The sequence below is a fragment of the Dufourea novaeangliae genome, unplaced genomic scaffold, assembly GCF_001272555.1.
Source record: "Dufourea novaeangliae isolate 0120121106 unplaced genomic scaffold, ASM127255v1 scaffold110, whole genome shotgun sequence".
Classification (NCBI taxonomy): domain Eukaryota; kingdom Metazoa; phylum Arthropoda; class Insecta; order Hymenoptera; family Halictidae; genus Dufourea; species Dufourea novaeangliae.
The window spans coordinates 587,395-605,544 of NW_015373985.1; the positions used below are offsets into that span (position 1 = coordinate 587,395).

An 18,150-nucleotide genomic window follows, 5' to 3' on the forward strand; every position below is an offset into this window, starting at 1 on the left:
TATTTAATAAAACCTGCAATAATGAATAAAACCTACAATATTTAATAAAACCTGCAATAATGAATAAAATCTACAATATTTAATGAAACTTGCAATAAGTAATAAAATCTACAATACTTAATAAAACCTACAATAATTAATAAAACAGACAATAATTAATTTGCACTATTTATAACGACGACATACGCGACACTACTAAATAATCACTACGTAATCGTTAAATAAACTAAAACTTAGTTTTCCGAAGATGAACTCTATTTGCTCGTAGAATGCAAAGGGCACCGTTCGGAAAGGACGACTGATATTGTTGAACTGATCCTCCCTCGTTAGGATCGATGTGGCGTAATAGGTCGATCCCCACTCTTTCATGGTCAATACTTTTTGGGAAGGAAAAACTGCATGGGAAAGTGTCTTGGAGGTCGCGTTTCTTTTCGTATATTCTTAGAGCAACATCTGTATTTTTTTCTCATACACCACTCGGGGCCTCGAGGCTACTTGGCCACGATGCCGAGGGAGCGCGCGTCTGGACATTATAAAACTGCCTCTTGTCTTCTGCAGGACGACCACCCGCCGATTTCCTGTAACGTCTTACTGCCATCGACGAAGACCTTGCCTATTGTGTTTTCGGCCGTCCCTCTAGACATTAACTTGTAAAAAGAACTTTCAACCTCGAATTCCAATTCCATGTTAGAAATGGTTCATATTACACCGAATGTATGTGTTTAACAATTTTATTTATTTTAGTTTCTTAGTTTCTTCATGCATCGTAATGAAGGTGCGGCAAATTTCATCTTAGTTTCATTCTAATATCATTATACGTTTTGTATGATCCATGTTAATTGCATATTATTTTTTTGCGGAAACAAGAACCTCAAACACTTGGAGTAAGATCGAAGTGGTAATAAAATGTGCAATGCGCGTAAAACATACAGTAAGTCAATATACAGATGTTGCTCTAAGAATATACGAAAAGAAACGTGACCACCAAGACACTTTCCCATGCAGTTTTTCCTTCCCAAAAAGTATTGACCACGAAAGAGTGGGGATCGACCTATTACGCCACATCGATCCTAACGAGGGAGGATCAGTGCAACAATATCAGTTGTCCTTTCCGAACGCTGCCCTTTGCATTCTACGAGCAAATAGAGTTCATGTTCGGAAAACTAAGTTTTAGTTTATTTAGCGATTACGTAGTGATTATTTAGTAGTGTTGCGTATGTCGTCGTTATAAAAAGTGCAAATTAATTATTGTCTGTTTTATTAATTATTGTAGGTTTTATTAAGTATTGTAGATTTTATTAATTATTGTAGGTTTTATTAAATACTGTAGATTTTATTAATTATTGCAAGCTTTATTAAATATTGTAGATTTTATTCATTATTGCAGGTTTTATTAATTATAGCGTGTTAAAAATTAGTATAAATAGTTGTTATAAATTAATTAGTGTAGATTAAAAATTAGTGTTAAATAGTTTTAAATTAATTATTTTGAGTGTTAGTTTTGTGTAACCTGTAGAGTGTTAAACAGGAGGAACAGCTCGCGGGTCTACTTAATCGCGCAGTGTGTCAACATTTTTCGCGGTCGGGACAATCACGCAGTGTGTACGGACATTTTTCGCGGACGTGACAATCGCGCAGTGTGTATGGACATTTTTCGCGGACATGACAAACGCTCAGTGTGTGTGGACACTTTTCGCGGACGTCTGTGATGTACGTGCATGTGCGGATTAATTTCATGAATACTCGTGGACAGGACAATTCTGATACGTGACAACTAGAGGGGGCATTAACCCTCTCTACTCGATAATATTCGTAAGAAGATATTTACATTTCTTGCGAATTTTATCGAGTAATCAGAGTTAATGCGATACAGGTGGATTCGACTCAAATACCGCGGGCACAAGTTATCGACATCTTCTACGGGGTAAGTAAACAGCTGTTCTACCGACTTTTCCTGCACGTCGTTGAGTCTTTAAAGTGACTGTACGCCCCTGATGAGCCGTAATCCGCTTACACTCTGTGCGCGCGGATTGCCATGATTTGGGTCAATTTTTAAACGCTTATAACTAACTAACGAAGCATGTTTCGCAATTTCTTTATTCTTGACTTTCGTCTTATATTGCCTCAAAGAATAACCCCTTAACTTTTTTCCCACTAGTTGTCGAACACCCTGTATTAATTTTCAAATGCGCTAGGAAACCTGTTACATATATTCAATCAGGAGTATTCAAGACAATTTTACCAAGTCTCATCAAAATCGAAAGGTGGACCTTTTCAGAACCGCAGCCAATAAAACTCTCAGTTACACGCTGCAATTATGTCACTGATACGAACCATCATTTTCAGAAATTAATAGAACGTATTTGCATCACTCCGATACCAATCGACCAACCCACATCTCGCGATAAATACTTTTCATTCGTCTCAACGGCGACTATCGACGCGCCATCTAGCATTTCACTAATTCTTACATCATGGTTCACTGTATGCCGGTTCCGCGCTCGATCGACGCGCCATCTTGCAATCCCATCGTTCACTGTCTGCCTGTTCCGTGTTCGATCAACGATCCGTGACAATAGCTCCTCCCCCACGCACATCCTGTACGATTTCATCACGCTGAATCCTCGTTCGGTGGAATTTAAAAGGCGGCGGCCCAGACATCACCGTTCACCGACTTCCACCGTCGAGCGATCGTAAACTCTTCCCGCCTTTCACTGTCCGTTCCATCCACTGTTGTATATACAGGTCCGGAAGCTCCCGTGGAGGGGGTGACCCGTTAAAGAAACAAAGTGTACTTTCGAACTTTACTACGAAGCGAGGGCACTACAGTCTTTACATCCCTAGTCATGGACCTAGGAATGGGACCTTGTGCTCCGTCTTCTAATTCCTATGTCCATGGGTTCAGTCGCGGTATACATTCCCTGTGGCGCATGCGCCTATTATTGCTGTTAAAACATGATGAATGAATAAACGACAACTAAACGCTTTGACAGTAGAACCTTCTTAACTTTTAGTTAAAGAAAATAATATCTGAGGGACAAAAGTCAAACATTCCAAAGAAAAATATTTGTATATTTTGAATAAAAGTCAAAATCATATTATTACGTGGCACGCTCTCTAGTGGCAGCGCGCACAACTTGTATTACGCGTGCACACGATGTACACGACTGAGTATACGACCGTGCGCTGCATCAACATGCGTTCTTGTATGAACACAACGATTGCAGCGCTGTGTGGCTAGCGAAAGATTCATAAAACTTTTGGTCTTCATTAAAGGATCACCCCCACCACGGGAGTTTCCGGACCTTATATACGACCGTGGTTCCATCCACGGGGGTACATCTCACAGGTTTTTTTTTGGTCAATTTGCAACGCCATAGGTGACAAGGGCCAGTACTAAAACGAGTGCCGGAAATCCGGGACGCGTTTGAATTTCGAAACGATTTATAATGGACAAGACAGTGAATGACTGGCGGCTACTGTATGAGATCGTGTATGATAAATTCGAGTTATAATACATGTGATATTAGGTGTTCACAATTTTAAATATGTTTATTAAATTTATTACACAATATACATACAGCATGCAATAAATTTAATAAATATTAATAAATATCCCTCCAACGCCAACATGTGTTTTATTCGCCGACTACATAACACTACATAGAGGTATACTATATGTGTTGAAAAATGTGACATTAGCGCCATTGGTGACAAAGGCCAGTAGCTTATGACTGACTATACTATTCTAATGAGAATTATTCGGTCCTGGTTCCATCGGTTCCATCTCATCGTGTTCTCTATTTGTTTTATCGCAGAGGTTGCGGGAGGTTTCACGTGTCCGGCCGCAGGCGAAGTGTTAGGAGCATCCGGCAGCTTCAGCAGACACGCCCATCCCGAGGACTGCAGAAAGTATTACATATGCCTCGAGGGTATCGCCAGGGAGTACGGTTGCCCGATCGGCACCGTTTTCAAGATCGGCGACTCTGACGGCAGCGGCGCCTGCGAGGACCCCGAGGACGTTCCCGGATGGTGAGTTCAATTTTGCTTCAGCTATTTTATGTTACCGATTAGTTTCCCGCGCTACTAGTGCCCAACGTGACAACGCACCTGATGGAAGAGACACTAGGGTCATTCAATAAGTAAAGAGACCAACGGCTGGTGTTTTAGCCTTTGGGGAAAAATCTATCTCCCATACGATCTCACGAATGCAATTGTATTCCGAACAGGCGTCGGGTACCTGTCTTTTCATATGTGATGTTTTCCATTATAAAGGGTTTTCAAATAAGAATGATATGATTTTGAAATGAAATGGCAATCATGTTTGAAATGTTATAACTGTCACTAGTTGTCATTTCTCTTTAGTATACTCTGATAATTTATCATGACTAAATACACGCTTCAAGAACGTTATTTGTGGCTAATGCCACTATCGACGTATTGCAAAAACAGTTTGGTGAAAGGATAATTTTAAGAAATGCAACTCTTGGTTGGCCTCCAAGAAGTTGTGATTTAGCTCCTTTAGATTACTTTTTGTGGAGTTATTTGAACTCTATTGATGCATTAAGATTGAACATCCAACACTGCATCCGTGATATTAGGCCTGAGGTATTGCACAAAGTCATCGAAAATTGGGTTCATCGAATTCGCTCGTGTGCACGAAGTCGAAGTAGACACTTAAATGATGTGTTATTCAAAACATAATGTAAGAAACTGTACTTTAAAATAATATAAAATGTTTGGTTGTATCTAATATAGTTTTTATTTTATTTCATTATAAAATCATATCGTTCTTATTGGAAAACCCTTTACATATCGGGACCCCAGCGCCAGGGTGTATTAAGTCACACTTCTCGAACTTTAGAGAGCAAGTCAAAGATGCAAAAACCTTCCCAGTCAGCCATAATAGACTTTAGTCAAAGTAGTTTTATATGTCATTTTTGTACCACTACTCGTATACAAGAATGAATTATCTTTATGGACAGCCCAAGATAGCATATGATATTTATCAACATTTACCGAATTAAATTCGCGTAGGTAATTAATGGTCGTTATTCATCAACCATAACATCATTATTACAAATATTGTACATTAGTTTTGTGCTTATATGTGCAAAGCATTCTTTATTTTATCAGAGCCAGTTTTGCACATTGGTTCTCACTTCTTCGCTAACGCTAAGATTAAAGTTTTCTGCGATTTGTACCAGCGTAGCTCGTCCGTCGCTTTGAATAAGCTCGTGAAGTCGAGATTCTAGAGCTGAAGTTGAAACCTCAATTGGTCTTCCCTCACGTTACCTATGGGAAACAACTTTTCGGCCATCTTTAATTAGATGGAACTATTTGTAAAAATTTGCACTATTTATACCGTATTGTTTACACATTCTGGAGTAAATTTCAGGTGGTTTTACACCATCAAAACATAAAAAATCTTATCACTGAGCGCTGTTCTACGAAAATGCACTTTTCGAATGACTTATTATTGTTAAATGAGTGGTAGAGGTTATGTATACTGAAATAATTGTCAAGCAACTATTTTAAACTAAAAACAGGGATATCAACTTACGATTCTTAAAGTATCATACTTCATACTCAGATATTATTTGAACTAAAGCTTTTGCCTCTTTATTTATTGAATGATCCTCGTATATGAAGCTACAACACTACTGAAGTTGCAAATGCATAGGAGCTGATTCTTCGAGCAACAAACAATGAAATTTTAATGTTCATGACTTCGTTTCTGGGACAATGGTGTTCCTGAGATCGCTAGTTTTTGACTAACAATAAGTTCACGAAAGCTTCGAAACTTTGAACGCAATTTTATTATTCATGTTTTTGCTTAGTAACCTATAATTTTATCCTTTCTTACTTAACCTCACAGACTTCTATATAGATTATGATACTGAGGTATCCATAAAAAAATATGCACTTGAATCCATTAAAACAACAATATATAGCCATAATCATGACTTTATTAACCTTTATTAACTAATCATAACATATACATATTCATTAACGATATCTACACATTGCTTCTGCGCATGTGCAGAGTGAGATATTTTTGTATGTTCTTTTTGGGTACATTTTATATAAGCGATATATAAGACAGATACCAGTCTAATATAGAGGATGGTCCACGCAACTTGTTCACCCTGAATAACTTCTAAAGTATGCATTGTATGAAAAATTTTTTTATAGAAAAGTTGTATGGTTTGGAGGGATATATTATGTAATGTATCTATTTTTTTTGTACGTGGAGGCGTTTCGAAGATTTGGAGGTCAACTTCATTTTTGTAATTAGAATGCTATATTTTTTATGCCAAAATATCAAAGAGAGTTAAATTTTGAGTAAAAAAGTACTGACCTCTATTAACCGTAAACCTAATAATTAACGAATAATTTCACTTTGTTTCTTGAAAATGGTCTGTGCGTAATATCAAGTTGATTGATAATAACTTCTCAAGACTGATCAACAATGATGATAACTTCGATGCTAAATCACGGACAGAATAGGCGATTACGATTCCATACGCAGAATCGATTACATTGACAAACATTGTCACGTAAACTTCGCGGTTTTACGGAAATCTTTACTGGTATTGAATCTCCAACTTTGTATTACGTACAGACCATTTTCTAGAAACAAAGTGAAATTATTCGTTAATTATTAGGTTTAAGGCTAATAGAGGTCAGTACTTTTTTACCCAGAATTTAACGCTCTTCGATATTTAGGCATAAAAAATCTACATTCCATTTAAAAAAAACGAAGTTGACTTTCAAATTTCCAAAATGCCTCCACTTACAAAAGAAATGTATGCATTATATAATGTATCCCTCCAAACCATACAACTTTTTTATAACAAATTTTGTCATACAATGTATATTTTTGAAGTTATTGAGGGTGAACAAGTTGCGTGGACCACCCTGTATATGTATAGAAATCTGTGGGTGATAGAGGGGTTCGATCGATGATCTAGTGAAACTAACAAATAAAATAAAATGAAACGAATGAGACCAACTCGTGAAACAGTTGAAGAACACGCCTCTCAAGTAGAATAACCCGTCGCATCAGACATAATTCCCGCGTATTTTGCCCATATCTGCAACATTTAATAACTTGGAAACGAAGCTTCTAACGTAATTTCGTCATTCTTGATTGTCGTCTTACTTTTTCATGTAGAATCCACCAGAAATAATTTGTTTATTATAGAATATAGCAACACAAGTCTAGAAGGGTAAACGGATAGGTACTATATTCGTATCCAAATACTAAAATGAGAGTAAAATCGTTATAAAACAATATATTAACTTGAAAACTTAGTAGGAACTGTCATGCGTAGACTGCGGATTTTTATGCAAAATAATATTTTCCAAAGTAATTCATGAAGACAAGAACGAAAGTAAGAATTTCTTTTTTCTGTTAAGTATCATATTAGGTGAAGAATAAAATAAAAAATTCGTTGCATTTAAGGAAACATTTATCCTTCATTGTATTGCACAGAGCCCTATGGGCTATAAATGCATAAAATCCGCAGTCTAGTCATGAGTGAAGTAAACTTATCACCGGCTCTCTGTCCTTTACTCGACTAACCAGAAATTTCTACTTACCTCCGTTTAAAAGAAAAAAAAAATAACACACTCGAAACTTCCTTGTAGCATGTTCACCCGTACTGAATGATAATTAATAACGTTGAAACGAGAAAATAAAGGGAGAGACAGTCGTGTAAATTTAAATATATCGAGAAAGTTTGCGTCCAGACGTTACGTAAACACGAATTCTGGACAGACCAGGTATTATATATAGTCCGACTTTGATTACAGTACTTAAAAACTCAGAACGCAGACACATACAGACACACGTTCGTTCGCGAAACTGGAAGTACGTGAGGTGTTTCGTCTTTTTCGGGTGACGCAATTAAACGGATATTCCCGATACACCTTGGCTACCGTACCAGGTCGATCGGTTTTGCGTAACAACGTCCAAATGTTGGTAACCACAATATTTATATAATGGCTTTACGAGGACGGGGAATATAACGCTCGTGAAAGCTTGCACGCGAGACGTGATTTCAATAAATATGAGAATCTTTCTATTTTGTAATTACCTTTCTCGATGTGATAGCGAACAGGATTGAATAAGAATGATGAAAGTGGAAAGTTACGTTTAATATTTATCATTCGGTGATACTGATGAGGATGGAATCGTCGTTTCACTGTAGAACTACCAAACCCATCAAAATGACGGATTGTAGATTTCTTGTTTTACCATTACTGAAATTATAATAGTGCTTTCGACGGGATTAATGTTGACTTTTAGTTTACTATACATTTTATATTGCTGAATTGTACTATGTATTATGTATTGGACCAGTGCAAACGTTTTGATGGGTTTTGCTCTATACGAATAGACTAATAATAAAAATAATAATTTATTGAGATACATAATGATTCTTTTATAACATATTAATATTCAAATATTTCCGTACCTTCAATAATACTTTTTTATTGTAATAAATAAATTTGTGGAATATTATAATTCAGTTATAATCTAATTCTATTAATAAATTAACAGTTTACGACTGGGTGGGATAAATGTAACAGCTTCTCCAAACAGATCGCAAATGTTCTTCGCAGTGTTTGAAACATTTCTTCATTTCGTTTTTTAATTTCTTTTCAGAAGCTCAATTTCAATTTTGTTTTAAACAATAAAACACACTTAATCGTGTCAATTTTTTTGTTCTAAACAACAATTCACTGTGTTACATTGACATCGACACATAATATGTTAACACATTTGTTTATTAGTTCCACAAAACCGTGGCGATCCAGACGTGGACGCTATGTCCAGTTTTACCATCTGTCTTCAGCCACCCTGTACGATAAAACTAGATACAGTAAATTCTTGATAACTGCTCAGAAAGCGCTCGAGGTTAAATACTCGTGCGTCATCCTCAATAGTGAGCAGGTCCTCATTAGAACCAATCCAGTCCACCGAGAAATGTAACACGCCAGCGGCTTTTCTTTCATGAGCCAACGACATATATTGAGAGTCAAAAAAGATTAATAATCGATAAATGGAACAATAAAACCTTTTTATTTCCGGTTATTTTGTTATGAAAATTTTATTACCATATCGGTGAGATTTTTCTGACTAAAATACTACCAAATACGATATGATTTTAATTATTTGCAATTTATTAAAAGTGATAATAAAAGAAAATGTGTTGACACGAAATAAACAAATATAATCCAGATTATATCGTGTTTGGTATCATTTTAATCAAAAAAATCTCACCATTATGTTAATAAAAATTTTCTAAAAGAAATTTCTGTGGAACAGAAATCGTATCAGACTGTTATAAGTGCTCGCATGTGGTCTGGGTTAGGTAATTTCGAGCGTTTATGAAGGACTTATTGTACTACACCCCGATTGCCAAAATGCTTCACTATTGTTCTATTGATAATCAAAATTTCTGTGTATTTTTCGAAAGAACGTAATAATGACACATATACTTTAAGTGGGTTTATGTTAGAGGTGTAACTATCGGTGAAATTATCGATAAATAGCGAGAATATCGAAGTGTTATCGATATTTTGATACATCAATAATGTCGCTAATGTATCGTTAAGGCGAATAGAAATGACTGAGGTAAACTGCAATGCATTAATTGTAATAAAATCATTCGAAATCTATTTATTTTTATTTGAACTTATTGCAGACAACATATTCGATTCGTCGTAACGATATCTTAACGATATTATCGATACACTGTTAAGCAACAATAAGATATCGATAATTTATCAATAATCGTTAGTCGCACCTCTAATTTACGCACGATGGAGGTAGGTTCGAACACGTCGTTTGCAACGGTATATCCTTGCTTATTTGTCTGTAAAATGAATAGTAAAGCGTTTTGTCAACCAGGGCATGTCACCTATACCTCATCCAACGAGACGAGTCAGGAAAAAAACCAAAACATTCGCGTGCTAAGCCCAACTATTGGCTGGCAACTAGGGATAAACCGTTACCGTCAAGGTATCGATACTTTTATTCATAACTCGTATCGAAAAAAAGTATCGATATCTACTTAGTATCGTATCAAACGTATCGATACCTACTTGTATCGAAAGAAACTGAATACAAAGTTTTTTTTTATTATGATAATATATTTTAACTAAAGTTCAACAGAATTTTATTCAAACAATACATAGTAAAAAACTGCAGTACCTAAAGGCGTCATCCTGAACTTAAACAGTTAATTAGATCAAATGATTACTTGCCAAATATCGACTCATTCAGGAAGAAGTATTATTTTGTTATAAAGATTGGAATTTCCACGTTTAAACGATTAAAAACGACGATGTACTTTTTTATCTTTTATTTGTTACATTGACATCAGCACATAATATGTTAACACAATTATTTATTGCTTCCACAAAACCATGGCGATCACATCATCTGCAGAAAATCCATCAGAACTTTTGCAGTGATCCAGTATTCTATTAGAAATCCACCTAAAAATTCATTCAATACTAGTAAAATTACAAATTTTAATTAGCATTTACAATATGGAATTTCTTTCTGCATTTACACAATCATCGACATTGAACTTGTCGAATTACTTTTTTATCTTTTATTCGTTATACGAAACTTTTTATCTAGATAATGAATTTTTCCATCTCTCATTTCAATCAAGATATATTTCAATCATTTATTAACGAAATAATATAACTGGCCAACAACCACCTTCACATTCATATACTCGCTCCGTTCGATATGAGTCCTTTCTTTCGATACCGAGTATATATCACAACCGAAAGTATCGATACTGAAAATCTATATCGGTATCGAAACGAAGGTATCGATTATTTATTTGTATTTACTTGAATCGGTTCATCACTACTGGCAACAGTCTCTGTTCCTGTCCCACCTAAATGGTCATGACCTCCCTTTGTCTATAGTAGAGATGCGACTATCGGTACAGTTATTGATAAATATCGACAATATCGAAGTGTTATCGATATTTTCATACATCGATAATGTCGAAACGATTGAGGTAGATTGCAATGCATTAATTGTAATATAATCATTCGAAATCTATTTATTTTTATTTAAACTTATTGCAGACAACATATTAGTGTATTTTTTGGTCTAATCTTGTTCTCCTGTCCGAAAGAATTTGTATATTTATATATATATGTATATATATATATATATAGTGTAAATTGTATATTATCAATATAAATATAACAGACACATTCTTATCATAATTCGCCCATATACTCTCATTTGTATCTATGAACATTTTAATATTTTTTAAGTAGCTACATACGTAATGTCAAGAAAAATACATGTGTGTGTTATTTTTATATTAAAAATATATAATTTACACTACATACATAAATATGTATACAAATTCCTTAAAACAGAAGAAGATTATAGTCAAAGATACACTAATAATTGTCTGTAATAAGTTGCATAAATAATTTTGTTACAGATAATAATGCCTTGCATTCTATCCCAGTCATTTCTATTGGCCTTAACGATATCTTAACGACATTATTCATATATCGTTAAGCATCAATAAGATATCGATAATTTATCGATAATCGATAGTCGTACCTCTAGTCTGCAGGATGTAACAAAAATGTTGCAGTACCCGGAATTGAAAGACTCGTGAGGTGATTTGGAACAAGTTTTTTCTTAGCAAAAATGTTATCTAAGGCATTGTTAACGAGATATTAACGAAAAACCTCGACCAATCAGAGCGTCAGTCTGCCGGCCGAGTTCCAGCGGTAACGTTGGCTACGCGCTACGATTGGTAGTCAACGTTACCGCGGGAACTCGGCCGGCAGACTGGCGCTCTGATTGGTCGGGGTTTTTCGTTAATATCTCGTTAACAAAGCCTCAGATAACATTTTTGCTAAGGAAAAACTTATTTCAAATCACCTCACGAGTCTCCCATGTCCGGGTCCTCCAACATTTTTGTTACACCCTGTATAGTTACTTATGATTCGACCCGTTGGACGAGGTATAGTTTTACACGGTGCATCTCTTCCATCAAAGGTATGTACGTAATTAACTGAACACGGAGAAACGCACGCAACGGAGATGGCACACGGTCACATGCATGTCCTAACCCCGGGATTTCGCCCGGTTTTGCTTCGCAGTGAGGATTACTACGGTGACCTGGACTTAAAGAGCATCAGGAAGAGCGAGCTGCTTGCCGGAATACAGAATTCGGGTGAGACCAGGAAGCCCCAGGGTCAAAGCAAACCGAGGCCCCCATTGACACCTGCGAGGCCCAACGCACCCCTTCAAGAATAATTTCTAATCTTTCCTCCCGCCCCCACCCCACCCACCCCACCCCCTTTTCTCGCGTCTTCACACATCCACCTTCTCCCCATCTCTCCATCTTTCTTTACGAAGCTCTCTCTACCTACCCCTCTCTAAACACCTATAAACACACATACGCTCGCATGGAACAAACAAACACACACACATGTACACAACACAAAACCAGCTCATACACTCTCGAGGGAACAATCCTGATGTTCGATACCTCGATATATATGTAAAATCGAGAGTCAAGAAGTGCACATCCGTTTGTTACGGGATATGGTCTAAATATGGGCTAGCACTTTTACTTCCGAACTTATTGCCGAACCTGTTGAAGATCCTTCTAAGATGTGACACTTTAACGTGTCTAAAACATGTTTGCTTTATGGTATGGAGTGGAAATAAACCTCTTTTATTCTTGAATACTAGTTTCACACTATTCCCTATACGTTCAACTAGCCTATATTTAGACCTTAGCCTGTATTTGGACCACATCCTCTACTTTGTTTATCCCGTCCCGTTCGTAATCGCGAACCGTTAGACCTGTATTCGAGTGAACGTTTCTTCCTCTTGTTCGATGAATCCGGGACGGAGTTTCGGCAGAAAATTTATGAGATCGCGAATCTTGTATTTCGAGAAAGTGAATTTTCATTTGGGTATCAATGAAATGTAACTCGAACGGAAAAAATGGACTCGTTCGTACGGGGTTTAAATACTCCCTGGCCGCGTTTCTTGTCTTTTTGTTTTTAATTAATCCAATTAGTCGGAGAAGTGAAACCCGTATGAAATTATTATGAGACTGATCGTAGCTTGTCGATGAACGCGGGGAAAATGATTGAAATCTGCGAACAGAGTCCGATTATTTCTTCTCTAAGCAATTTATTCTCGATTCGACTGATCTTCGTTGTCGCTGATTATCCTGTTAGAACTATCGAGCAGGATATTAAAATTGACGTCGTCTCGTCGATAACTTTTTTTCAATCTTTTCTTGCCTTGTACCCATGCCCTTTTTTATTTCGTCTTTGGTCTAGCTATTTGCACTTACACCCTCTTCGTTGTCGCAAGACGTTCACAAAACAAAAAAAGATTCTGTGAACAGATGATACATGAATCGTGCGCGAAGACGAATCTTTTTTAATGAATGTCGTAGAGGAATCTGTGTGAAAATTTTGTTTATTTTCTCGAATTTGAGCCTCCCTAGCACTTCTTGGCCTCGGTTGAGCATGCTTGCGTAAGCTAGACTCATCCGTGTATTTGTAAGTAATGTGAATGATTCGTATAATAAAAGAAACAAAAAATTCGTGAAATGATCGTATGCTTTTCAAATTCACCCTCTCCCTCTGTTCTATAATATTTTATGTTATCTATATATGTGTGTTTCTTATGTACGCTTTTACGTTGATTTTACCCATTTTACCCTTGGTGACCGTCGTGAATGTAACTGCTTGCATGGTCGTTCAAACCGACTTCAGTAACTCACAAAATTTGTTCACATGCTATTCAATAACAATTAGGTCTATAAGCACTTCAATGAGATTCTTGTGATCCTCATTACTATGTAGATTGTGGATGTTCATGCAAAAATACAGATTTCTGTGAACTAATTTCTAAAGATTGGAGTTAAATTCGCTTGCCTTGTTAAGGTTCCCTTAAGTCTAATTATTACATTCGCTTTTACTATCTTTCTATGATAAGTTTTTCTTAATTTCAAAATATAATTCACGACTTGCTACGTACTTTGGTCCAATAAATATGGCATTGCCCCGTGAACAAATTTGTGATCCTATTGTAAGTAACAGGCGTATTTTTTTACTTAGGTGTACGCTGTATCCGTCGAGTAATGTAACATACATAAAAATAAAATTACACGCCAGCAATAAATGTACTTTTCCTAAAATGTCATTTGAAGAATTCTATGTTCTCTCGCATGTTGAATGTTTCCAGAAGAAAAATTCGACCACGAAATGAATTATCTCAGACTAGTTTTATTAGACGGAATTTGAAAATAAAAAATTAATCTGTGTTATTAATTTTATACCACAATTTTTAAATTTATTTTTATACATATATTCTTTACGTTTATTATATTTAAAGCATTTCTGATTTAAGTTTTATTTTTTACCTCGTGTTATACTTACTGGTTTTTATATGATTTTATGGAAAGTTGATAAAATCAAGTTATACAGAATTGATATGCGACAATTTTATGTCTTCGCGAGAACATCAAGATACAAAAATTCCAGGACCAGATAATTTGACCATATCATATAAGCAATACTGCTACAATTAACTTTACTTTTATTTTACCGTATTTTTATTTATGTTATATCTATACAAATTTATGTTTGAGAATAATAAATTTGAATTAATTGAATAGCGAAAAGTATTACGGCGATGTGGACCTGAAGGCTCTACGTAAACTGGGATACAGGAAAAAGTAACGAGAAGACAGCGAGAACTCAAAGACTTCAAAATTCAACAGATAACGAAGATTAATGAGAAAATTCCGGACCGATTAAAAATGATCGATTGCTCTTAGTCTTTTGCCATTAAAGCAAAGAAAATTCAGGTAAACAATTGAATGTAACAGTAAATATCAGATAGTACTGACTGAAAATAAATTATGTGCAAAACTATTAATTTGATTTAATCAAAATTCAGCACGATAAATTATAATGAGTAGCATTAAAAATATAATCTTTTTAAGACTTTCCGAAATGTAGAATAATTTGAAGAATATTTAAATGACTTACGATTAAATTTGAAACAACAGACCTGCTTCTAATTAAAAATCAAAAGAAAATGTATGTATATAATTTTTTTTATTATTATAATATGTCACACTGATGGAAACAAATCATCCCATTTTTCTTTCTTCGTAATATCCAGTATCATCGTTCATAATCACTCATGATTGTATACGTCACTACTGTACTATAGGCTATTGTAAATATTACGAAAATAAATTACTATTACAAAATACAAAACGCTTATTGTTATTTTATTGAAGTGCGTTTCTCAAAAGAAGTCTGGCGAGACGGCACCTAAAGTCGTTCGTCACGGTGCTGTATGGTCTGATTGGTCGGTCATCACGTCGGCCACTGAAGACAATACATGTGCCCAATATCTTAGGGTTGTGTTAGAAAAGGTAAGCTTAGGGGGATATAACCAATCGGACTCGTATACCCTTCGTTAAACTTCTTTTGAGCAACACACTTTACCTACTTCCTTTTAGGTACTTCTCTAAGTATCATAAACGTATTTTCAAAAAACGTAAGCTATGCTTTTGAGGATTGATCCTTCGACATAGGTTTTTTCTACTTGTATGTTCAAAAAAGATCAAATTAAATGTGGATGAATTGAATATCCTTTTGGAACATTGAAGTCTCCCAGATCGATAATTAATTTCTAATAATGAAAAATGTGATTATGTACTTAATACTTAATTATTGTAATTGATCATATCTATCCATTTTAATAATTGAATAATGATATCTTGTATTGGAACTATATATGATCAGATTTGTAAACATTGCCAAATTGAATGAGACTCTAAATATGTATCGCGATATTTACAAAAATTGGAAACTCAATGGATGTAATTGTACGTCGGAGATAGTAAATAATTCGTGAGAAATATGCCATACAACTGGAACAACAAATGTTTCCAATTTTCAGTTACTTCCCAAATAGCACATGACGCCTTAAAGACGCCCATTTTATAACCATTTTAGGACTGAACGACTGAATGTCCTGATTGGTAACAAAGGCGCCTTTAGGACGCATTCTGGGCGTCTTGAAGACGTATTCTAGGCGTCTTTAAGCGCCATTAAGGGGGGAGACTCCTTTGGGACCAACTCCGAATCGATCGAAACGCGGATGTAAACAATCGGATGCCAGCGGAAACACAAAATCGATATTTGGGACGGCTTGATAATACGACATCTAGCGGCAGTACCCACAAATAAATTTTGTTCCCCGTTACCATCAAGCTGGGTTTGTGTATTTCCTACGCGAAGACAGTGTTGCCGGACAGTATCGTTTTTCTTACGCTGTTGCCTCATGTCCCGCATGCAATTCTACCCGTGAGGAGAACGATGGAATAGCTACGGCCTACGGCTCGTGGCGAGATTTCGATTCTCGCCGAACGTCCAAGGCCAGCGACCGACCCATCGGCATACAATGTAAACAGACGTAGATGAGATAAGGAATGACGCACGAATGAAAATTTAAACTTTTACAATTTGCAAATATATTTTAATGAAAATGTCATGAATGAATTGAAGAAATTCTCCCGATTAAAATGCGTCCAAATTCGAGTGTAATTGGACAATTGTTACTCATACGTAATGTTGCGGATGAAAATGATATATTATTGAAAATAATCCGAATGATGTCGTATTTGGACTCATTTCCACCGACAGAATCTCCTCAGTTCATTCGTGACACTTTAATGAATGTATACTGAAAACTATAAAAGATTAAATTTGCATTCATGCGTTTCATTCCTTATCTGTTTACATTGTATTTCGATCGTCAGTCGCTGGCCTCTCGCCCGGCGCTCAACAGCCCATTTATTCCTGCTGGCCAAAGTTAGTCGAAGGAACAGTCAAGCGACAATGTTCTTTAGCTAACGATGAGCTGAGGCAGACAAAAAAGTTTAAAAAGCCGCAAATCGATGTGATTCATATTGCACTATCCAAAATTCTATGCTGCTTATTTATTCACGGTATATTACAGTCTAGTCTGTATATACGAACTAAAATATGATTTGCAATATGAAACTGCCCGCGCGAGAGCGGGTACGTCAGCTAGTTATCCATAAAATGATTTGAATGTTTATGAGAATGAAGGATACTATGTTGCGTATAAATGATCTACACAATGATTCGGCTAAGTCTTTATTTGTGTTATGAACAGACAAGATTCGTTCACGAACTGCTCTCGCTGTCGTCGGTAAAACAAGTCTCCTCCTCGACGCTTCGTCTTTTCGAGGAGCTCGTCAAAAACCCGGAAGTTATCCTAATTGGTTAATGTAGCGCGTCGTCATTAACCAATCAGGCGCTTTCTAATCGTCCAATCACGCCACCTATTCCTTGCGCCATTAGCGCGCTTCCTTCGGAACAGGGGTGTGACTTGGCGGGAGTGAGACCCATGGCGGAAGTTTGGCAACGCAGCGGAATATCCACCGGACCCCCAAGGCGCATGACGTGGTCGATCGCCGGCCATCTGGCCCCGCTTCGCAACCCTTCGGAAACTCGTGGTTTATGACACCCGCATAGCTATTGAGGCCCCTAACGAAAGTCTCTAAAGGCAAAAATGTGCGTCGTCTACAACTGCAATTGAAAGCGGAAAGAAAACGGCTTTCTCAAAAATAGCTCTGCTGGTGCTGGTATCATAAAACTCGCCAACCATTTACACGCCAAATGTTCTTTCTTTGTACGTGCCGTTGGCCGCTACAAGAAGTTAAAGATTAGTCTAGATAATTAAGTTTTAATGATTTAATTGTAATTAGTTGTTTCACAATGTACAAGGGAATGTTTGACAAAACACGCACAAAAATAGTAACAGACACTTTTTTCAACTTTTTTATCTTAGCCTATAATGAACATTTGAAATATGCCTCTTGTACACTTATATAACTAAGAAAAAGAAAAGTGAAGCTGAGATGTTACAGTTTCTTTATTGCCATGACTAAGTATATCATTACTATCTATGTATATATATCAATAATTCTGCTTAATAACAATAGTGAAATCGAAAGCTGGTTTTATGACCATTCTAGTCGACGTCCAACGAAACAGTATTCCTGT

General features: G+C 36.2%; 1 protein-coding gene across 1 annotated transcript in view; it reads left to right on the plus strand.

Annotated features, from left to right (window-relative positions):
• Positions 1 to 12,358, plus strand: part of LOC107187321 — a 30,398-nt gene extending 18,040 nt beyond the window's left edge. Inside the window, exons 3-4 of the mRNA XM_015575394.1 lie at positions 3,819 to 4,032; positions 12,169 to 12,358. Of these exons, the coding sequence (XP_015430880.1) occupies positions 3,819 to 4,032; positions 12,169 to 12,325 (371 nt within the window). The 3' untranslated portion in view covers positions 12,326 to 12,358. The remainder of the gene's footprint in view (positions 1 to 3,818; positions 4,033 to 12,168) is intronic.
• The last annotated feature ends 5,792 nt before the right edge of the window (positions 12,359 to 18,150 follow it).